This window comes from Athene noctua, chromosome 7, assembly GCF_965140245.1.
Source record: "Athene noctua chromosome 7, bAthNoc1.hap1.1, whole genome shotgun sequence".
NCBI lineage: Eukaryota > Metazoa > Chordata > Aves > Strigiformes > Strigidae > Athene > Athene noctua.
The window spans coordinates 6,564,291-6,589,530 of NC_134043.1; the positions used below are offsets into that span (position 1 = coordinate 6,564,291).

Genomic DNA, 25,240 nt, shown 5'->3' on the forward strand with positions numbered 1-25,240 from the left:
AGTGTATTGCGATAGTTAATCTAACTCTACTAGTAGTAATTGTTTATATTTATATTCCCTCTGTCCCTTTCCTATGATAAACCAACAGAAATGATTCCCATAGCATCTCACTGTCATAAACAAAGACTTAGGAGCGTTTTATAGATCTTGGATTTAAGAGCACAACTTGAGCCATGACTTCACTCTGGGACAAGAACTTGCTGCACCCCTTATAAACCAACAAATAAACACATAGATGGGGAGGGAGGGAACCCCTTTCCCCCCGGTACCTCCACTGCTTCAGACTATTAGGGAAGCAGGGTGGGAAGTGCACTGTGGAGGGCAATTTAGACATAAGATCTGGTGCTCGGTTCACAAAGAACACTCAGAGCTCCCTCATGCAAGAGCTCCAGTAACTCTGCTTTATGCTTTTAGTGCCACAAACAGTTTCTCAAATGTTGTCCAAAGAATCATTATCACAATTACAGTTGTATAAACATCACAAAAGTTTACCTGACTACATTCAATTATCCATTCAAGTAATTCAAAGGCAGCTGAAAGCTTCAATTTAGACACATTGCCGATTTCTAATGTGCTCTGCAATCTATGCCATGTCTTAATTGAAGGACTCTAAGTGACTTCCAGGAGAGTTGGACTGGGTCCACTGTCAATGCTTATTAAGCAGTAAATAGCTCCCATAACTGCAATGATATTTATATGCATATGCTAATACAGTCTTATTTATCAGATACAGCTGATTAGTTTGGGTACAGCCATTCTGATGCATTATGTTACATCAACCTCGCTAAACACCTTTCCTTCTAGGGTCCCCCAGTTGAAGGAAACTGTGGAAGCTGATTCTCATCAAGTACCTCATCTCCTCTGTCTCTCCTGTGAAGATGTCCAAATGGAGCTAGTACTTGATGTTAAAAGAGATTATCGAGTTTTTATGTTGTCCTTAGTTCTAATCAATCTTACAGCAGCATCTGCGTAGTGTACTTAGGATTTATGTACCTGATTAGAAAATGAGACAGAACCATTCAAATTCTTACCGGTTTATGGCCAACTTCACAAAGTTTTCAAGATGAAAGATAAAGTCAGGTGTGTTTTCTAGCAGAGAAAAGCAGTTGCATTTTAAATTCATACTGTTTTTTAAGCTACATAGCTTTCCATGGCTTTTATTCCGAAGAGAAATAAAATGCAGATATACGCATGCTAAAAAATCCTGGTTCTTGAGCCATTTGTGTCTCTGTATAGGAAACATTAACAGATTGAAGCAATATTGATGTTTGCATGACAGTGCTTGAAAATAATCCTGTTATTTAGTTATTTTATACATTCCTTTTTACATTTTTTCTTTTTTTTTTTTTTTTACTGTAGAAAAGAATAACGTTTATTACTATAAGCTTACAGCTTAGTTTCCATATTACTGAATTTCATAAAAATAATTTTTAAAACTAAATGCAGTGCCTTAAAAGGAAGCAGAATAATCCATTGTTTTTAAAGATGGCAGCTGTTGACTTGTCAGGAAAAAACACCAGCAACATATATAAAGTATACAGCTACTGTTTTCCTTATTTTTATACACCACATTAGCATAAAATACAGTCAGAATAAGACAAGCTTATAGAGTGAGAAAACAAAGAACAAGCAGAAAGGAACCCTCTCACAGGTCCCTGTTGTGGAATCCCAAGGGGCTGCAGGTGGGAGAAGATTTGCCTGGCTCGTGCAGAGTGGAAACACTTGCAAAGTTATTAAAGTTATTCTGCTCATGACCTCACTCAGATAGAGGAAGGACTTTCTGTACAGAGAGAAAAGAGACAAAAGTCCCAAACTGTTCAACACGCTGCACTGTGTTGAATGCCAAACCATTTAAAGCGCAAGTTGTGCTTGCAGGGAAGTTGTTGAGATGGAGGGAGCCAACTTCATTTTAACAGGTTTTTCAGTAGAATCCCATTTTTTCACATGCAGTATTCACCTAGCCACCGTCAGCCTTGTTAAAAGTTAGTGATTAGTCACAGAAGAGGTTATTTGAGCACTGATTTTGCTTTGAAGAATATCATGCTGTAAAGCATCCAGTTAGAACCAAAACATATTTATTACGGCCTGGAGGCAGGGACTTTTTCCCATTTGCTTTTTATCAAATGTTTATCCTTTTTATCCATGCCCGTTGCCATAGCAGCTGCTGGGAGACAGCTACCCACTTTTTACATGAATTCTTATGCACTTTCAGCTAATAACTGTGATGGCGTTCTCTTGCTTATGGTGCCTGTGAAACACTTCCCCGTGTGTTGATTTTTCCCTCCTCCAAGGCCAGCTACCACGCTGGTCTAATTAAGGAGCGCTGTTGTACAAGTACCAACAAACAGCAGTCACAGGTGGATGCTCTGGGTCTCTAACTCCTCTTTTTTGTTTGTTGCTTGTTTAGGCGTTATGATAACTATAAAATTGGCACCTTCCTTTTGTGCCAGAGCGTGTCGCGGGCGTTTGAAGTGCACGTTCGGCAGTGGGATTGCGGAGGCCATCGCTCCGCCACCGCCTGCAATTGCGGTGTGGCTGCACGAGAAGGGGGTGACACGGTGGTGCTGGACACCTGCAATGGCCATTTTCGGGAGAGCAGACCCCACCTAGCCATCAAAAGCACCGAGGCATCACCGCATGTCAAAATTCTTAAGTCCTACGGAGGGAGAAAAATAACAGTACGTGGATATTTAAGTGCTCTTGTTCTTCTTCTTCTTCTTTAAAAATGTGAGTTCAATATTTCTGAATTATTAATGAAGTTGCTACAAAAATATCTGTCTGAAGCCATAAGAGTGCCTGCAGCAAAATGTACCGAAACACGAGATACAGGGAAGAAGTTGGTTAAAGTGTTAGTTTAACGAACTGTAGAACAAAACAAAACAAATATCTCTGGAAATTTCTCGGAGATGTAGCAGAGTGCCAATGCTGTTACTTACTCTCTGCAGTACAGCAATCCGCTCTCTGTTTATGCTAGGCACTACCCAACTGCATCACATAAAGTAAATTTCTTTGCAGAGTTTACAACATAAATATTCAAGGAAAGATCATAGGTAGCAGAATAATGTAGTTTTAGAGTGAAACAGTAGGGCATTATTAGTCAGATCCAGATAGAACCCAAAAGCCGTGAAAATGGGCTGCAAATGTGCAACATATGGTATAATTTAAAGTATTTGCCTAAAAAAATATATGGCCACAACATACTTTGCATAAGTATCACTTATGCACACTAATCCAGTGAAATCGCTGGAAGAGTAAGAGCAGACTGCACCAGGGGCTTTGGTGAGGAGAAGAGCCACAGATTATGGCCAAGAAGATAATTTTATCCTGGAGTTGTATCATCAGGATTCATTGCCAGGAAATGTTTTGGGTGAAGATAGGTCCACAATAGAGCCAGAATGATGCAGGGAGTGTCTGTACTTGGCTCTCCTTGTGATCTCTCTTGGAATAGATCTTAGTAAGGTAGTAATTGAAAATCTGTTAATTATAGAATAGAGAAAAAGCAGGAAAGAAGCTGTCATTTCATTTTGCAACTGAATGCAATATAATCACTCTTATTACTAGAACAATCTTAACAAGGAATCCCTATTCTCATTTACGCTTCATGGAAGACTCAGTGAAACAAATCAGGACACCCCCTGGACACAAATAGGAATCCTGCCCCGGTCTGAATGGGAATCTGTAGGAACTGTGCGGCAAAGAACATGATCCCTGATCAAACCGCTGTGCGTGGTACATCCTGATTGCTCAGAAGTTGCTTGTCACCAACCTCACCGTCTCCTCCATGGCTCCCGCGCCATTCAAGGCTGATGCTTTGAATGGGGCCAAGTCACTCTATTTTCTGTGCAAAGTAGCAGCTTCCAGCAACCAGTCACTATATACCTCTGCAAACCAAGGTTGCAAAAAATCTTCTTCAAAGGCTCAATCAGTCTGAGCGAGTTACAGAAAATCTGGGGAGTTGTAAGGTCCTCAGTGGCAGATGGGACACCTTGACTGGGGCAGCAAGAGAAGAAAAGGTTACAGCCCTCCAAATTCCTGAAATAAATCCACACCTGGAAATATTAATCCAGACAGCACAGAAGACTGAAGCAGCTCGTGAAGTCCTGACTGCAAGGATTTTATACGCAACCTTGTAGGAAATGCTCCTCCCTGTAGTAAAGCATGTAATTAGGAGTCATGTGTATATCTGAAGAAGGAAATCAAGTCCTACCCAACACTGTGGCAACTGCAGTTCTCCTGTTCTACCTAATAAACCACTAATAAAATCTAACTCATCTGAGCTTGTGATAGGGAGTTCTATTTTTTATTTTTTTTTTTTTAATTTACTTTGGGAAGCAAAACATACAGCCAAGGTGAGGGTACAGACAAGACCTTCTAACATATTCAAATAATTGGTTTTATATGATGACTTCCATTATTCACCAAAGTCAATATTTTTGAAGAAAGGATTCTTTAAATGTCCTGATCAAAACACAGAGGGACCAAGTTCAAAACATAGTGTCCCCGACTATTATTGCAACCAGTGGCACTTTGCTGCTCCGCTCAGCTGGACAAGGAGATCACTCACAGAGAGCTCCTCAAAAAGTATTCACGTGCCTGAAATGATGACTGGGAAGCTAAAATGGTCAAAATTATTATTTTGTACAGCCAAAATGTAAACTCTGGTTTCCAGCATAGAAATACAAATATAAGCTAGTTGCTTTGTCACAGATATGAATTGATTTGGTGGGAGGAACTTAGAAGGGACCAACCAAAAGAAAAGCAGTGAACATTATTTGGCTGAATAAATGATACTTAAACAGGGGTCGCTTAAAAAAAGGAAAATAATTATTTTAAAATTATAGTAAAGAGATATTTCCAACTATTTAATGTACTTTTTAAGATTAACTGAAAGCATTTAATTTTGGATCCAAAACTATATTAAGGTTACTTATCAGGATAGAATTTTCCTGCTCCCACTCTTGGCACAAATCAGTTTCAAAATAATTTTCTTTTTACCTATACAACAACCAAAAATACATTTCAGATGAACAGAGTTGTGTGTGTGTGTGTGTTTGTGTGTGTTATTTGGTTGGGACACCAATCTGAAAAATCCATTACCCACACAGTTACTTCTTTGTCTTAACCTCATGATTTTTTTTTTTTACTTTTAAAGGTCAGTGTAAGCCTACCACAAGTTCTTTAATGAGAAAATTGCTTTATCCACTTTAAAACACAATCATTTTCTAGGTAATCTGGCCTTGGAAAATGAAACGATTTTTCAGAGGGAAGAAAGCTGTTTTTCAAACTTGGCAGTTTATCTAAAAGAAATGATTTCCCAGGCAAAGACACAAGGGTGGCCTTATTGTCATGGAAGTTGCTTCAAAAATTAGCTGGTAAATTACCAGTGGGAAAACTTCAATGGATGTAATTATTAATTTAAAAAGAAAGTACTTGTGCAGTTTTATATTTATGAAATGCTATCAGATATTAGTCTCATAGAAACTGAAAGCAAGTTGAATAATAGCACAAATAAATATTTATAGTGTATCTAAATGATCTTAAATTACCTCCACCATCACCAACATCCTACTTTGATATTTTTGTTTATAGAAAGGGACATTTTTGATTACATAAAAAGCTTTGTAACTGCTTTGATTCACTGGGGTTTTTTCTGCCTCTTCAGATCCTGTTCCCTTCGGGAGCATTCGTTCGAGCCGACATAAGTGAGTGGGGAATGGGTCTGACAGTGAGGACACCGGGCAGCGACTTCAACAGCACCAGAGGTTTGTGTGGCCTCTTTGACGGGATCGGTCACAACGACCTGAGCAATGTGCCCGAGGAAGACTTCATAGAGGAGTGGAGGTACAAAGCGAGAGAGGATCCCAGCCTGGGAGATGCTCTGTGGCACTGTTTCAAGGGGTGTTGATAGGTTTATTTCATTACATACTCCCCTAATGACAAGACAGAGAGATCTGCTTAATCTAGCAAGGGAAGCCTGGAGACCCATTACCATCCAAACAGCACAGGGGCTTAATTTTTAGTCAGCACAATACACATAAGTAGTTACTGAGAGAAAAGTTTTATATTCGCAAGTGATGCCATGTTAAACAACTGTGTTAAGATCCCACTCAGCTGTTAAAAAAAAATGTGGTTCTCACCCACACTGGAAGATGTAGATAACTGACAATAGGGATTAATTAAGGGTTTGGTATTTCCCTTGTTCTTTTATTTCCGAACACTAATTACAATATGTGAGTATAGATTAAATGTTACATTTTGACAAAGTGTGGTAATATATGTACCATGCTAAAACTTAATATCTACTTTACTAATGATGACAGCGAGCTCTAAAAACTTGTACTTTCTGAGAGAGATGGTCTGGAACCAAAGCCAGGAGTCTGGCACTCTGACATACCCCTGTCCCTGTCTTTACCCCTGTCCCTATCCCACATTTTAATTCCTGTTGGTGAACTCCAGACGTGCCTATCGGGTGTTTCTAAAACCAAAATGGGTTTGGCTGTCTGTATAGTTTTGTTTGTGAAATATGTTTTGCAGTTAAGGAAAAATAAGATGAACCACCTTAACATACCACTTAATCTGTCCATGGGAATTTAGCACAAGCCTATAGGAACGATAAATTTTTGGACCTATTGCATTTCAGAAAACAAACAAACCACCTCTACCATATTCTAGTTAAATTTAATGGGCCTAAGCAATGGCTATTTAATATCAGTTTTGACCTGTGATTACAAATTATACTATTTAGAATTCAACAGCCATCTTTAACGTCTTAATTATGTGATAATCCATCGGAGCTTGCTTCTGGGAAGGCACATGGAGAAATAGTTTGGTGCAAGGACTGACCAACTGCTGATAACCCAAAAAGGGGCTAACGAGATCCTTAGGAGGACCTGTTCAAAGCAAGTTTATTGAAAGATCAGAAGCCAAAGCACAATATATAGGAATTTACTTATAAAAGAGTGAGGCATTTTCTAGGGCTTGGCACATATGATGGAGTTACTTCGGGGAAGAGAGCAGAGGCTCCTGCTAAGTGAGAAGGGCAAGAGGGGTGATGAGTTTCACCTTGCAGTACTCCCAAGGATATATTTTTAAAGATCCTTCAGAACCTGGTTACAAGCCAAAGACAATGGAAAGGCTAAGGCCACCTCCAGAGGAGACTGGATCGGTCTCTGATTCACCCACAGAAAAAAAAAAAACCAAAACCTAGAGGGTGATTTTCTGCTGCTGTTTTTAATTTCATTTTAAATAACACTGAAGGCATGTTAGGTTTTCTCCAGCACCTGAAGCTAGTCTGAGTGCTCACCATCTGGCAGTTCAACTCTTTCTCTGGCTCCCACCTCTCTCAAGCAGCTGCAGGGCTCTGAATAGCACAGATCTGTTTTAAACATCAGCTTTCTAATTCAACTTTTGAACAATAAAACAACATCAGAGCCGCCCAGCCCTTAAATAACATCTGGACAAAGAAGAGCTGAATTTTAAAACATCTATTTTAAGAGGGTAAAATAAGTTTTTCAAACTGTTTTTCAAATCTTTTGAGAAACCAGCAGCAATGCTATTAATTTTGGACTCTCTTTCTATAATAGCATCCAACTCAGTTTAAAAACTTGGGTTTAGTTCTTCCTTGACTATAATGGGCAGCTAAGAGGAATGATAGTCTAGTCCTCTTATGCAGGGGACAGAAGGCTCATTCTAGTTCACTGAGGCGCTGTTGATAACTGCATGCCTGTGAGGAAGGATGGGGTTTCCAGTAGCTTCATCCTTTCCACACCAGACACCCCTGTCCTGTTGACCAGGGCTGACCAAACAAAGGTATTTGGTTTCACAGAGGAATAACAAAGGAATTTGTTTCAATGAAATATCAAGGCAAGAGAGTATTATTTTACTGAAAATTTCATTTGTTTTTGAAGTTTCTGTCCTGATTCTGTAGCAGCTTATATGATTTTTATTTATTTATTTATTAAATATGCGATATTTACCCTAGCCTCTAGTTTATGTAGTAATGACTCAAAGAAAGAGCTACTTCTGCTGCTTTAGTTTAAGTTTACAGCCCAAACATTGGGAAAAATATTTTCTTAAATGTCTGGGCTCATGTTTCAAAAGGAGAAATTGTTTCATTTTGCCTGTGTCACCATGATGTTTTATTTAAAATTTAATATTGTATCAATGATCAGAATAGTAATGTCATATATGCCATTTTCAATATATTTTGGAAATACTGGATAAAGGCAATTATGTTTTCTACAACAGTATCTAACGTCTGGCTCCAAAACGTTTTTAAATGTTTTCACTTTCCTGAAATCTCTACCTTCTGCCCACAAGACAAAATTAATGCCAAAATAATTTGAATTTGTGGTGATATTTCAAATTTATCTGGACATGAAGTGCTGCCAACTACTGGGACAAGAAACATATCTTTTTCTATGAAGCTCCAGGATTTCTCTTGTGCTGCACAAATAAGATCAATAAGAGATCTTCTGCTTATGAAATTTCTGAAGAAACTTTAATCATGGCTGTTTATTCAAACTGAACTCTCTAGAAGTTCATCCATCATTAAACCTGGACTAAAATAAAAAGGGGAAAAAAAATCACTTCACCTTATTTGATAGCCTAGCCCTACGATCAATAGAAAACTGCTTTGTGTCAAAAGAAAAACTCAGAGAAGGCTCCACTAAAAGATAAAAAATTAAATTAAGTATGCATAAAGAAGTTTTAAAAGAAAAAAACAGTTAAAATATGTAATGATCCAAGTCTTAGAGGAAACACCTGGTAAGGAGAGCACAGGCAAATAGATAAAGATGATTTTCATAATAAAGCATTTGAAACAAATACATCTTTTTTATCATTCTCCAAGTTGTATCTGAGTCACACCAGGGGCAAATCCAAGGCCTTACTTCATGTGTAATACACAAAGGGTAACCTGCACCTTAGAGAAAGTTCTGCAAAGAGAAATCAAGCAGTTAGGCAACACTCCAGCAAAGCACTTAAGCATCTGTTACTAAAAAGTCCCCATGTAGTGCTAAAAAATGTACAGGGCAACTCATGAAGGGCAGTGCAAAAACGGCTAAAGAAAACAAAGATTAAACTTAAGTGCTTTGGTAGATTGGGAATTTATGCATTCCCCAGCCTCAGGGAAAGAAAGTTTACTTGGTATTGTAGACTAATTTGTTGAAAGTTTCTTCCCTCTAATCTCTTTCTATTTTTAAATCAGAATACCTCCAGGGAAGAGTTTATTTGACAGGACTCCAGCACCTTCTGAGGGGAAGCAAAGGAAAAATTACTGCAGATGTCAGAAGGAGAGCACCACGTCCGTGCCCGCTGTGAATATGCTGAATGCCTTTCAGACTCCTTTCCCTCAGTCCACTGGTTGCCATTATGATCATGTGGATTACACCTCTGCAATCCCGTATCTAGATGTTACGTCAGAGTTTGTCACTCACACAGAAATAGAGTCTACTTTAAGAAAAGATGAGAAACTGTTGACCAAGTCTTTTGATCAAAGATATCTGCCTAGATCAGTCCAAAAGCGAGGTAAACCTGAGGACCGATTAAACCCCCTCACACACAATGTTTCCCTGAAAAACAACAGTTCCATTAACTCTACCAAACCAACAGAAGACCTAAGGAGAGAAAAAAGGCAAGATGACTATTATGAGTACTCATTCTTTCACCCATTGCATAGCCCAAATCAGAGAGACTCAGAGAGCTTTGCATATTTTTTCCCAGAGGATTACTTTGAAGGGATTCGGACAAAGCTACCATTGACATGGCCCACTCCAAATGGCCTAACTGTCACCAAAGCTCAGGAGATTTGCCACCAAATTCTTGCAAATTCCACCATTGGCTTAGTGTGTAAAGGTCTCCTTGGAAAACAGATGGATGAGGCAATTGGTATATGCCTTTTAGATCTGCAACTCAAAGATGATGTGGCTTGGGTGAGGGCATTGATAGCTCTTTTGGAAAATGAATGTGAAAGAAGAGTTCTAGGAAACAGAAACAGAGAGTTTCATTTAGGAAACCAGCCATCTCGTACCCAGGAGGAAATCCTCGCTGTTCTCCGGTGCCCGGCTTTCTGTAATGGCAATGGACAATGTACTGAACTGGGTTGCCAGTGCTTTGAAGACCACAGCTCCTACAACTGTAACACTGCCAAAAGTAAGTAAAAAATTCTGTCTGTTTCTACCCTACCCATATTTCCATGGTATTAGAATTATTAGGCAGAACATCTGCACAGAGTTGTTTGCTCTTCAAACAGTGCTACCAGTAAGGTATTTGATGAATTAGTAATCAGTTTTTGACCTTGAAGAGCCGATCAAAATATCTGGTTGGCTGGTCCTTCACTTTTTCGCCTCAGTAACTTTTTAAAAATGGATTTTACAAGCCCCTTAGCAAATTGGTTTTGCAAAAGTGATTTTCCTTACATCTGATCTATCACCAGCATGCTGACAAGCAAGCTTCTGACAAAAAAAGAGGGTCCTGCTCACCTTGTGGTCAATATTCATGTTAACACTGTATACTTTTTTACTTTTTTTTTTTTTCTTGATCAGCAGAGAATAAAATCTGAAAATTCATTTCAAACACCATACTAGTAAAAAAAAAAAAATAATTTAAAATGCCAAAATGAACAGGTAACATTGTCAAAGCCATAAAATAGCTACAGGACATATTCAAACCTGCAGACCTGATTCTGCAAATATATGAGTTACATTTGCACAGGAGACTATCCCACTAGGTTTGTTTCTTCTTTACAGTTCAGCCTCTCAATGGATAAATCAAAGTCCAATGTGAGTCCTGGCAGTGCTTGAAACTAAGCACATGCATAAATGTTAGCATTAATGTAAAGTGTAAGCCCTGTCTCAGCAAACCACATAAGCTTATGCTTGAAGTTACAAAGAGGTACTTAAGGCTCAGCCATACAGTTGAGTTCCCGTGGCTTAAGAAGTATTCAGCTAAACTGAAATGACAAGGTATACTCTCTTAACGCATCCCAAATGTGGGGGAAAGGCGTTTTCTATGATGCTTAGGCTGATGGACATTATTCTGTATTTAGGACAGGCAAAGCTCCTATCTAGGTTCAGTCGCCATGGCTTAGCTGAGACATCCAAATCTCCTTCCAGCCCTAGGAGCTCAGCAGCACATCTGATAGGGCATTTACTAGCTGGGATGAGATGGGATTATTCACGTGCTTCACAATAATCAGTGTTCAGTGCACTGATTTGAAGTGGTTAAAATACATCCTGACATTTGGCTTTTGTTAGTGGCAGACTGAAATTTGCAGGAACATTTGCTGAATATGGAGAAATTCACTCTCTCACACAGAGAACAACTGACACCAGTGACTGAAAAGAAAGGTGAGAAATTTTGCAGTAATTGTCCCATATATAATTCAATGTTTAAGTTCATTTCCCTCTGATCCAGTCAGGTTAAGGAGGTTGCTTAGGCCAGATTTTTAAGTTTTGTTTTATTTTGCTATGGTTGAAAACCCTCAGATTAGAGGAAAATATCTTCAATATGACCTTTCAAGTGGAAGTTAATGGCACCTTATCTTCTTGCTGTGACATCAAATATAAACAAGGACGGAGTACAGAGCACGGCCTGAGATTGCACAGGGAGGTGAGAAGTGGAAAACAAACATACATCAGCTGTGGCAAACACAGTGTAAGCAATTACTAGTCCCCAATCTGACTGCTTCGTCCGTCTCTCACTGCCTTTGCTTCAGTTTTCTCCAGCTGAGGTAAAATGTAGTAGTTGGCCTTTGCTTCAAATCACTTCTCTTTTGGGAGTCTGGTTTATTAGAGTTCACAGTACATCAAATTATTCCCTCCAATTTCCCAAAGAGTCATGAGTATCCCAACTCCCTGGCAAGACTCCAGCTCCCCCCAAACACCACTCACCTGCTCCGCTGCTCTGGGGCTGCCGGGTGGTCTCCACTGAGCGAGAGCTGCTCTGCAGAGGCTGAGTTTTTGGCACAAGCATCCCCATGCTTAGCCTTGTCTTTGGGGGGAGCAAGCTTGGTGTTGGACCCACTCAAGAGCTGCACCGTTATAGTTTAAATTTCTCTTAATGTTTATGCTGCTCCATTTAGCTGGGGGTGAGTTTGTTAGTGTTGTGACAAAATTAACACTGACAGCTTCGGCAGTTTTCCTAACACAAGGCAGAAGGCCCTTTTCCAAAATTCCCGTGCAGTTTTCCCGACATTTCAAGGGCAACATTTGATTTAAAATGTGAATGGCCCTTGTTCTCTCTATCACACTGTATACAAACAACATTATCTTAGCTGCACCCAAGGACTTGTTTGGTTTGTTGGGTTCTTTTAACTAGTACCTGTAAAATATTTTCTGTGGATGTAGACTTTACGTACAAATATTATTTTTTATTTAAGAAAACCTACAGAACACATTAATAATAGCTAGTCGAGGAGAAGAATGCTTTCTAGCTAAGTAAAGCAAGCTCAGAAAAGCATTAAATAAAAATGTAGTAGAAATTGCCATTTTGAGCCAACAGTGTTTATTTTTCTCTTGAGGAAAAGGTAGTGGCATAACTCTCTGATGTGCAGAGTATGTCTTCCCAAGGGGACACCTGATGCAGGAAACATTTTACATTCATTTTTCTTTTTCCCACCATACCAGTGAGATTACATGCTGCCCTCTCATCAACAGCTGTCCATCTCCAGAGGTGTAAGACAACAGTTGCTCATGGTACATTCGACACCATGAACATACACTGGGAACTTACCTGTTTGTACAGAAGAAAAATGAAAAATAAAATCAAAATGTCTCAACAGGCTGTTATTAAGGCTAGTGGAATTAACTTTAATCACTAAAATCTTCTCTGCAAAAGATTTTTTTTTTTTTCTATTTGTAATCTATCTACCAGCTTGTACAGAGTAAAACCTTGAACATTCAGTAGGGTTCGCAGGGATAGACCCCTCAGCCCATGAAAGCCTCTGAGCTCTTTTATGCATGAAAATTAGGATCTTAAAGAGGAACTGCTGCTTACCAAATATCCTTGTAGACTCTAAGACTACTTAGCAATTCATTGCGTGTTCCACATCCTAAAGAAAATATTTATTCAAAATATTTTACTATCTGTTTTTCATTAAAATGAAAAAAAAAAAAAAAAGCTCCAAACCAGCTGCTTAAGCAAATATAACTTAAAAACAATTTGTCCACAGATTAATGAAAAAAATGCATTAACATTTTTGAGTTTTTTCATTACAGAAGGGATCCTCCTTCACATAAAAACCTAGGGTTTGTTTGCCTGGATTTGGTTTGGATGTTTTTTTTCCCAAAAATGAATATACTAAAAATAAAGAAGATCCATTTCCTGACCAAGTTTACCTAAAACATCACAGTATTTACAAATGGAAACTACAGCGATCAAGAGAGTTGCAAATACATGCTATAACACAGGTTCCAGAAATGCCAAAACAGTTTGGAAAATATACCTTTGAATCCATAAATTGCTATTACTTGCCTCTTCCAAAAGCATGTTGCCAGAATATTCCTCAGCTTCTCCGTGAGATGGGTGAGGGGGAGGCGGTATGAATTTCCCCCAGTGTCAGTGGTAACAGTTTGAAGATTTGTTGTCGCATCAGTCCCTTTAAAGAGAAGGGCTTCCTTTAGTTTGGAGAACATAACGCTGAAAATTAACTTCTCAGCATGTTCCATGGATACTCGCCAAGATTTTAGTGAAGACCAGTGATTAAAGCTATTTCTTATCTTACGCTAATTTCGGAGTATTTGAACTTATGTCTGTGCAACAAGATTTGAATGCTATTTCTGCATATGCAGTACGTACCTGAGACCTGGATGTCACAAAACACCTCTTCACCTAAGTACAGACAGAGGCCCATAATCCTTAAAAACGACAGACTCAAAATTTGTCCTCAGCTTTTCATTTACTTCAGAAGGTTTACGCTTGTCTTTCTTACAATAGCCTAAATTCAGACCTTTGCACCCGGGACTGTAGTGGTTTTGGCAAGCAATGGTCTCCAGGGCTGTCAAAAACACAAGGCTCTGAATCCAGTCCCCTGGAGTAACCTTCTCCAGCTCTAGATCCCCTGGAGAAATGTTTGAAGTGGTATTATGTCCTTATGGGAGGGTCAGTAATTTAATGTGGACAATTTGGTTTTAATTCTTGATACTAGACATAAAAGATAAAGAAGAAATTAAGGATGTGTCTTCTGGTACTCATTCTTCCTCCTCTCCCAGATGTCCTGTATGAGCTAATGCTACACTGGTGAAACACCAGTACATGCTGGGAGGGTGACAGCTCAGACAGCCACCCTGGGTGGCTCCACACCAGAGCTCCACAGTGAGCAGGACCTGGCCACTGGGTTAGTCCATCCCTTGTACTACTGGTACAGAGATAATGGGATGGAGAAACATCTGAAGTTCAAGCTGATTTTGAGCAAAACTGAGAAAAAAATACACCAGAAAAATTAAAACAAAAGCAAGGTAACAACAGGCATTCTTAATTTGAAGAACCTTTTCCTTTGTCTTTGATATAGCTGTAGAGAAGCTAAAAGAAAACTTCTCAGAAAAAGTTGATTTCAGCCATTAACTCTTTCATTAACTATGGGGATAAGAAGTACTGTCACAGTCTAGAGTGAATCCACGTGATGAACTGCAATGAGCTCCATGTATTACAGACTATTTATGACTTCATTTATAAGTGGTCTAAAATATTCTTTCTCTAGATACAGACATACAGAAACTGTGAATCTATAAAAGTACCTGATCTTGTAAATGCAACATAAAGCAGATCTATACATCCAGTCAGAGGTCAGATCCCCTACAAGGGGAAATAAAGTCTTAGTTGTGGCGTGCCAATCACTCCAACATTATAATGCTTAGAAAAGGTCATCTAGTTAATTGGGTATAGACAAGCAAGATAAGTATTAGTGTGTGCTTCCCTCTTGGCTGTTCCTGATTTTTTAGTTTCATTCACAACATTTGTAAGGATATTTGCTTGGTTTTAAATTTCGTAGGCAGAAATGTTCTACACAGACACCATAGAATCATTGAATCATAGAAACATTTAGGTTGGAAAAGACCTTCAAGACTGAGTTCAACTGTTAACCCAGCACTGCCAAGTCCACCACTAAACCATGTCACCAAGTACCACATCTACACATCTTTTAAACACCTCCAGGGATCGTGACTCAACCACTTCCCTGGGCAGCCTGTTCCAATGTTTCACAACCCTTTGGGTGAAGAAATTTTTCCTGATATCCAATCTAAACCTCCCCTGGTGCAACTTCCCTATGTGCTATTGCTCATTACTTGGGAGAAGAGACTGACACCTTGCTAAACCTCCTTTCAGGTAGCTGCAGAGAGCAATAAAGTCTCCCCAAGCCTCCTTTTCTCCAGGCTAAACAACCCAAGGGTTGTTTACATGCATACCCCAAGGTATGCATGTGATGTAACACCGGAACTGAAGTCCTGTTGACATCACTAAAGCCAGGATTTCACACCAGAATAGGCCATTACAGGTGAAGAATTAAGATCAATCTCAGAAATAAAGGTGCGTGTTCCAACAGAAACATCTCGAGCCCTGTAACCGGCAGATCAGGCACCCTGACCTGGCTGGAAGCATGCAGGGAATCAGTGCTGTACACAGGCAGGATAAGCCTTTTAGACTTTTGTACTAATCAGCAGAGGTCCTGTAGGAAGGGAAGAAAAGGTGGAGAAATTAAGAACTGAATTAGGTTTCTGCAGGACATGTAAAACTGCTGCCTCTTTCACTTTCTTTTTACAAAGAAAGACCGAAGGAACAGAAGAATGTGTGTTGATTTTGGAAATGGTAACTCTTAAATGCCATGGTTAGGGAAAAAATTATTTTCCAGGAGAAGTTACATGAGTAATGGAAGAAGGCAACTCCTTTTACTGGCCATATATTTTCCCATTAGCTCCAAAACAAATCTCCGTCTAATTTTCTCACAGTAGAATTATAGATGTGAATTAAAACTCCCCCAAGATCAAGGAGGCCATCAACATAATTCAAATATCTTTTCCAAGGTCACCCAATCCCAGCTACACTGCTGATACATAATAATGTATTCTGCCACTAGTTTTGACCAGTACAAAAAAGATGGCCATGCAGTATTTTTAGGGATCAGAATGCAACACATAATATATTTGGAATAATTTAAAATGAAAACATGTAGAAAAAGAGAAGATACGAAGTGTGGCTTGCAGACTGGCTTACTCCTCTGCTCTGCCTGACTCCAACAGGAGCAGTCCAGGTGGCCAGAGCTATAATTATCCTCACATGAAAACTGCAATTTGGAGTTGAAAGGCACCTCTGAAATTTGGCAATGTTCCAGAAGCTTAGACTTTCTTAATGTTGCTTAACATTTCATAAATCCCCCCCCAAAACACCTGTATAAGGTGCTTAAAATGTCATTACCACCTGTAATTAAATGCAGAATCCAATTACCGTAGATAGCAAATCAGGTTGGTGCTTACCATTAGTATATATTGACCATGCTGCTTATAAAAAAAAAAAAAAAAGACTAGTAAAGCACACATAGAAGGATGTTATATGTAGATTGCATGAAGCTCTAAAGAGCAATTACTAGATAAAAGGTAATGAGGAATAATAAGGACAAATTAGTTTCGATGAGGTAATGACACTCAAACTTTAAATTTCTATGTGGAAAGTTCTGGAAAAAAAATCCAGCAAAAAAAGCTAAGAGAGCAAAAACGATGGTGAGAAGGTGAGAAGTTAACGCTTACTGAGCACGCTTACGATATCCTATTTTCATATCAATCAACTTCAGTAGCGTCACTAAGAAGTTCTGTGAATACCAGCTGCTTTTCTAGAGCAGTGAACCACAACCACACAGGTCCCTCAGACCCACCTGCAGCAGCAGTTACATGAATTGCACTCTGTTACCTTTAGAATGATTATACAGACCTCTATGAATTTATCGTACTGCTTTGGGCTGAGACTTGTTCATGTGCTCTAATTAAATAATATTAATTAAAGCACCAATTATTTTAAAAGAAAAAAAAATATACTGAGCAGAAGTATGGGGTCAATTATTACTGTTCCTCAGGTGGGGTCTCCCAAATGAAGATGTCTCTCCCCTATGGAAGAATAAACTCAGAGCTTTAATCAGGCCAGTCATGCAAGTTGAGGATGAAACATGTATTATAGATATCCCGTCAGTTATATAATTGTATTTTATTTTTAAGCTTAATTCCCATTTTCAAGGACAAAACATAAGGGAGAAATTTTAAAAAAAAAAAAAAAATTAAAAATTAAATTGTTTCAAGATCCTCAGATGAAAGGGAACGGTGTATTTCAGTTCTCTACATCAAACATCTGCTTTGAAGATGTTGTATGGGAACATACTGGCTTTGAAATAGATATGTTTCTCCCACTTCTATCAATTCAGTGGTCTTTACATTCCAGATCATGGTGCCATAATGATTATTTAAGGGCTGTTATTCTGTCAATTAAATGGATACTTTTCGGCACATGCAATATGTGTTTTGCCCGCATGATCCATCAGGACAGCGCAGACAGAGCCGTTAGGGTGTACTGGTCAATAGAAGCTCTCCATGTGTGAATTAGACCATACAAAATAAAAAGTGCATACTAGACTTTTGAAAGAAAAACCCGTTAATTTCTTAAACCACCAGCAATCTACAAAGAAACATACTCCTCACTGTACGTGAGGCTACTGCCACCGTCTCTGTGATGAGCCTGTGGCGCTGGTGCGAACAGGCCTTCCAGGGAGGTTTACATTGTAAAAGGGTCTCAGAAATAGAGTTACCTGAAATCATGGAATTTCTCTCTGATCCTCTTCACAGGAATTAATCAGGTTTCCAATTTTTTTTTTTTAATTAGGAAACAAATAAATAACACAACCAAGCTTTTTGCTAATGTGTCAAAACGCTTTACATGATAGCGAGGATGCAATACACTTTAACAATTAATTGTATCAATTTTTTCAAAACTGGATTTCCAAAGAAGAGTCAACCATGCTTGTGAAAACAGCAAGCACATATTTACTACTCTTAAACTTTTCTGGCTAAAACAGAGTCCTATTACTATAAAAAAAAATATATATATATATATTCAAGGGCATTATTCTGCTTAAAAAGCCTTTTTCTTTTCAAATAGTAAGTCATTGGGCTGTATTCTCCTCTTCATTATAATAATTCCACTGACTTTGGTGGACATAGTATTAACAAAGTCACAGTACTATTACTTCAGTGAAGTTTATATTATCAAGAAAAAATAAGGTTTCTTTTCACAAATGTTCTTTTTTCCTTTTTTTCTCATATTAATTATTGCTTTTTCCATTCCACAATGTTGAATTTTCCTATCTAACCAACTGAGCGAGTTTTGAAAATTTCCTGTACTTATGCCCCCCACGTTCCCTCGAGTACGCACTTGTTCACTTGACAACTGATGGACAGAAAGTGAGGCAGTGTTATTGTATAATAGTTTAGAAGTTAACTCAGCTGTTTCTATTAAGAACATTTTTCTTCAGCAATAATTTCTGTAAAGCAGGGAGCAGTTCATGTGGTTCTCTGTATACTATTGCAACATAAACCACACTATAATAGGCTGCTTTCATTCTACTGGGATTGCATTCTTTACATAGAGCTTAAAGGTATTAAGAATATATTATTATTTCCTTCAAACTGGCATTAAAGAAGTGTCACTGAGATACCAATACTTTGTAAAATAAGTTCTATATAACTTGAAAATGAAAACCTTCCTTTTGAGACCTATTATCTCCATTTAATATCAAATTTTTCCTCAGCTTACTGGATATTGGAAAATAGATAAAGAATAAATATGAAAATACATATTATGCAATTCAAGATATTATTGTTTTCAGTTATTCATCTTTTTCCTAGTTAAACCAATTTATTATTTAATACTGAATGCAATACTGGGGAAAAAAAATCTTTTAAATGTTTATTTACAAAACACACTGTTCCTTTCTCCTGGACATCTATAGAGGAGAGGTCGTCATCTGAGTGAGCTATGAATCCTAATAATAATCACATGTTATATGAATAAAATTATTCTACAGTGTCTACAGATCTGGGCCATAAAAATTTACATCAATATAGTCTTTTCAGGATAAAAACAATGGTGGCATTGGTGGTCATAATTACAAGAGGCATAATGAGTAAGTATCAAGGCTTTGAGATTACTTATCAAAACATAGATTTTAAAATATCACTGTCATGTTTTTAGAATAAATGCAGAGCTCCAGCCACAAAAATTTAAGTAAGAAATACAAAATTCACAAAAGAAACATAGTTACAAATCAAAAGAAGAAAAAAATTGTGAACCTAACCTACCATTGATGCATCCTGACGGACACCTATGTACTCTGTTTTATATTGATGGAGACAGATTTTTCCCAGTCACATAAAACATGTTTGTGGGTAATTCTCAGGGATTGACAAACTTCATGCTAGTTTTGAAGCTTTTCTTCTTTTTCATATAGCAATTTTAGTTTACTTTTTGATGGTGAAGATGTAATGAACATGCATCTGAAAAGGCAAACATCAATACCAGCCTTAATCTACTGTTCTAACTCCCAGTTCTTTCCATTCAAAGCACAGACCTGGCTGAGTGGGAAGAGGGCTATTAGCTTGGTAGTTACAAAGTCAATAGAAACCGAATTTTAAAAGGATATCAAATCCTCATGATAAGGGACATGGAAGGTTGCATGCTCAGTGATCCATACTATTCCCTGCAAATCAGATCAGGGAGATTAGTCTTTTGGTGATTAGTTTATTTGCTTTAATGCAAAGCAGTGAAAGCAGTTCAGTGCAACATGTAGCTAAACTAAACCATTTTCTGAAGTATATAGAATTAAATGCCAGAAAAGTTTACAAAATTATATGTCTGATTTAAACTGACCAAAGCCAGACACTCCAGATGCATACCTATAATGTCTTTACATCAGGTTGTTTTGCAGGCACTGCAGGAAATTTCAGCCTTAAATCTTGTTAAATACAAAACAAAACAAAAAGCCCTGAACAAACAACCTCCTCCTCAAATACTCACACACATACACACGTGATAAATGACAAATTCATGACAGTTTATGAGCTATAGAATTAAAACCTGCAAAACATTAAAAGGTCTGATTTAAACTGACCCAAGCCAAAAATTCAGAGCAATTCTATAACACCTTTATATCATGCTTTATGTTGTGTAAAGAACCCACAGTCTACCAGTGGAGAATGTTCAAACAACTGTGAATAAAAACCTAAGTATAACAACCAGTAATTCAGGAATTGTAAATAAAATTACTAAAAACAGCCAACTGGATAGTAGTGTGGACATAAGGACCATGAGGAAGCCCATCAGCATCCTGATGCCCAAATCCTTTTGAGTGGCATCACTGCAGTCATTCACAGGGAGCCACAAGGTCCTGCCAGGGGTTCTGCCCTGAAGTGCCTTCAAGGGACTGAAGCTGAGACCTGCTTTCATATGCCAGTAAGTGCCATGAATGCACAACCAGAGCTGACATTTTACCACCCACCAAGGCCATCTATTAGAAAAGAGGCAATATTCTACAGTTAACAGTATTCTTCTCTTCCTTTCTATTGCTAAAGTAAATTGCTAGCAAGCCTTTCAAAAATAGAAGGATCAGATAAGCATAAAATGTCATAGTGAGATTTCTAAAGCAAAAATAATCTACCATATTGTTGCAGCACATGGATGCTTTCAGTGTGAAATTGAGCCAGTCCATTTCTCACATGCAGTGAGTACTTGCAAAACACTTCTCTCATACTCTCTCAGTGCTCAGTTCTACAATCCATACCAGGTATCTGAGACCCTCAAAGCTGAAAACCAGATTCACTGCATGTCAGCTAAAGATCATAGGTCTTCTGAGAACTGGTTTTGTGAGCAGCGACAAACAGAGTCTTCATTAGAAACCAGGGAGGCCACGGATGCACAAAATGCCTGGCAAACAGCATATAGATGCTGATACTTTTTCTTAGGGAGGATATTCAAATGAGCTTTGGGTTACAGATAGCATGAGTTCCAGAATAATGCATTCAATAATTGTCTATATGATTGCCGTAATAGCCCTACATACAAAAGGAAGAATTACAATATTTGTGCAGGTATTTGAAAGGAGGCAAATTCCGATGTGCTCTGTCCAAGCTGTGAGATAACTAATCATCTGTCTGCTCTGATCCAGAAACCTTAGAGCTGCAGTAGCTGGATGTCCACAGCCATGGCAGCAAGCTCTGGCACAGGAACCTGCTTAACCAGCCCTATGATGTCAAGGGTAGGGCATCTGCACGGTGTGGGCAATTTTCTTTCACACTTCAGCAAAGCTGTGACCATACCCAGCACTTACGATCTAGTTCCTGATTTGTTTTTCATGACTTAGGTTGCTTATTTATCGTCCTGATCAAGAAAAGCAGGGCAGTCCATTTCCTTCTCTTTATTGGAACAAAATCCTTGCCAGTTTTAATTTCAGGTCTGCTGCTCCAGCCCAAAGTTTCATGTGTAGCTTTCACAGAATCACAGAATCATCTAGGTTGGAAAAGACCCTGGAGATCATCTTGTCCAACCGTTCGCCTAGCACAGTTCCCACCTACAGCATATCCTTAAGCTCTAAACCAACCCTACTCTTGAATCCCTCCAGGGACGGGGACTCCACCACCTCCCTGGGCAGCACATTCCAACGCCCGACAACCTGTTCTGTAAAGAAATGCTTCCTAATATATAGTCTGAACTTTCCCTGGCGCAACTTGAGGCTTTTAAACACTGCAGAAGAATGTTTATTTGTGGCAGGATACTTTTCTAATCAAAAGTGGAAACCCAACATGAACCATACCTACCTGTCAGTAAGACTTCAGTAAGTGTGGTTTTGCAAGATTCTTGGTTTTGTGTCAACTGCCTCCACTTTACTTCTGTATCTGTGCATACTTATTATGTACATAATACACTACAACTAATATCAATAAAACCAATTGTGTATTTATACAGGAAGGGTTTAAGTCTATTATGTAGCCTATGCTTCCGGTCAGGTTTGACTCATGTAAATGCTTACAGGAAGAAACCACGCTGTCAGCACTGCCAGCAGCTCTGAACTTACTGCTCTTTCCTGCAAATTCCTGCTGGGGGTAAAGCAGAGGAACTGGGAGGGTCCCTGCCTCTCTCTCGAGTCACAATGCTAGCACTGCAAACCAAACAGGATGGACCCCTTACTTTTTGTTTAATCACCTGGGGTCTGGAGCCTTTTGTATGCAACCTTCAACTCCAGAATTCTCTCTCCTCTTTATTTCAAGACAGTTTCATTAAAACCCGAGGGTTTTTAACTTTTTTGCCCAACATCTCCTGCTATTCATCAGTGCTCTACCAGATGCATTTCAGGGGTGTTTACTTGGTGTGTGTGCAGACCAGGCATTAGAAATACATCAGAGTGCCCAGCCAGTGGATGTCAACACACAGTTCCTTAAATCCTCCTCGATAACGTGACTGCACCCTGCCGCCCATCTAAGCCCCAGGCACTACCCTGAGCTTCAGTTTTTTAATCTACCAGTAAGAGTCAAAGTACATTTTGACCTATAGGCCATAGAGAGAAAAGAAGGTCCTGTCCTGGATTTTGTTATATTTTAGCATTCACACTCATGAACATACATTATTAATGTTCAAAGAGATCATGTTTTCACAAGCTTGTTCCATGCATTGCCTGATTTCCCACAGATTTCTCTCCTACCTGTAACGTGCCCCTGGACAGACAGCAGCCATCCATCCCAGGCCTCCCCGACCTCTGCTTTCTCTGGGTACCTGCACTTTTACCCTTACTCTCGCCTTTGTGATATTTCCCAGCTCTTTCCTTTGCTCCTGTCTCTCTCCCCTCCAGTCTTCCGCTGAACTACTTGCAGCTCTCTTCCTAAGGTTTTTCAGGCTCTCCAATATTTCCTTCTCACATCTCCACCTCTCTGGCCCACGAGTGTATGCTGTGCACTGGCTTATTAACTACCCACCCACTAACACGGGGAGCGATGAACAACAGCCAAACCTTGATTGTGTTTCCCCCAGCAAGAGCAGGATCTGCATGGGTGAGTACCCAGCTACTGACTGTCACGAGACTTTTCCAGAGTTAATGTCATTGAGATTTCACCTTCCATGTTTGGCTGAAACTGGCTAATATATGATAAAACTAGAAGACAGAGAGAAAGATGGACAGAAAACCAGATTAAAAACAAGTGCCTAAAAGTCCTACACTTGTTAAATGTGATACCTCATTTAAAAAAAGTTAGATAAAAATAATGATCATATTCAAAAATTATGTACTGCCTATACTAAGATCTAAGGTCTGAACTCTAGTATCCATTTGTTTAAAAAGGAGTCATTATAATTACTTTCATTTTCCATCAGACTTTCTCCCTCTTCTTACTCTCCTCCCAACATCCCCTACGAAAGCCCTTGGTAGAAATCTGCACGGGGACTCCACCAGCTCCTCAGTATCACATTTCATCTGGCCACAAACAAAGGAATAGAGCATTAAATTAAATATGGTTTCCCACACAACCGTGATGTATCCCTCCCTTTACAGAGCTCCCAGCTGAAGATGGCTTGACACAGCCAGCTCAGGCAACAGAAAAAAGCCCACTTGAACATCAGCTCAGTCCCCTCCGTCTTCTCCACCTTCATCAAACTACACAAAACACAAGGCACATTTTTCTTCCATGAACCTTTCACCCCTTTCACCAGAAAAAGAAATTTAATTCTCATCCTGATTAAGTCACAACATGGCAAATCTTGAGAGAAGATATCCAAAGCCTATATGGCAACATATTTCCTCCAGATTTAGATCAGTTTAAAGATGTTGTACAAAAGTGTGTGCAGAATGGTTTGAGACAAATAAATACAAAATGCTGTGCTGATATCCTAAGTCATTTCAAAAAGCATTGAGACTGGATAATCTTGCCCTGGCCCTGACACAATGGTGTCACGGTAGTGTCAGGATGCTCATAAAAATGTAAGGAAACCCTTGGGGAAGCATGCGGGGCTCATCAACAAGCAACCAGCGTGAGACTGCCTTCCTGGGAGAGGAACAGCTGCAGGAGCACACTCCGTGCCTCACCCCTTCCCAGGCTATGAGATCTTACCTTACCCACAGAAGCCTCAAAATCTGCAAAGATAATGGAAATGTTAATGTAGTCTGAGCTACCTCAGTACTAGTGGGGCTAACTATTAAAATCTCATGAAAAACATAATGAAGCTTTTTTAAAAAAAAAAAATTTGTGCGCTAACCACAGAAGAAGGCAATTTATCAAACCCGATCACTACATCTGACTAATAGTTTTGTACATTACAGGAATCTACAACTGATGAGTGCTGACAAGCTGTAAACCATTTCTCTTCTTGTAAATATTGCAAAGAGTCCAACAGCGCTGCTAATACTGCTGCAATAAAATCAATAAAATAAAAGAAAAAGCTAAAAGCATTTCAGAAGTACAGAAAGAGTATTTTCACTATTTTTCACATTTATGTTGTTTTCCTTCCTTTCTCTGGAAAAAATGAGAGTCATGCAGCTATGTTGTTATAGGCTGCAATCTGGTGGGATCGCGGTGTTTAAACTGCATTCATCCTAGTTACAGCTTAAATGGCAGAGTCCTAAAGGAGCAGTGAGGTACTGGGGAAGGTTGTCATCTCAGCTCCAGGTATTTGGCCCCTTGAATCAGAGCTAAACCGATATACTATTAAAATATTAGGTACCACAGAGCTTCTGTTTTAGATCAGCTACAGCTCAAAGAAAATTGATGGGCAATATTGTTTTGCCAGAGCAGTGGTGATGGGGCAGGGAAGAGGAAAAGCTAAACAGCCTCTCCCCACCGTGTAACAGGGAAACCAGCTTGCACTGCACTGTGCTGGTGCATGGCGTGGCTCCAAGGGCTCCTGGTTATGCCCCTGCTGTTAAGTATTGCTCAGGAAACAAGAAGCAAATTTTCTGCTTTGTGTTGTTACCATAGTGGCTTCTCCTAACCGTTAGAACTACAAATATTATCAACAAAAATACGAAACCATGAAGATGACTGCTGCTGTCGACATAGGATATTAGAGACCTTCTGAGTGTTGTGCTATCCAAGTGCCAATGCAAATGTCTGCCCAGTTATCTTTTTTTCTAGAGATGTGAATTCTGCCATGAACTCGCATTTTTACTCTGTAAAAATAACCCCAATATGAAGCAATGAGCAATTTTAAATGGTGAATACCTAAAGTA

At 39.0% G+C, this 25,240-nt stretch overlaps 1 protein-coding gene across 1 annotated transcript in view; it reads left to right on the top strand.

Moving 5' to 3' along the window:
* LOC141962534 (von Willebrand factor D and EGF domain-containing protein-like) overlaps positions 1-25,240 on the top strand; it is a 185,895-nt gene that overhangs the window by 74,693 nt on the left and 85,962 nt on the right. Inside the window, exons 9-11 of the mRNA XM_074910812.1 lie at positions 2,408-2,678; positions 5,663-5,841; positions 9,209-10,152. Coding sequence (XP_074766913.1) covers positions 2,408-2,678; positions 5,663-5,841; positions 9,209-10,152 — 1,394 coding nt within the window. The remainder of the gene's footprint in view (positions 1-2,407; positions 2,679-5,662; positions 5,842-9,208; positions 10,153-25,240) is intronic.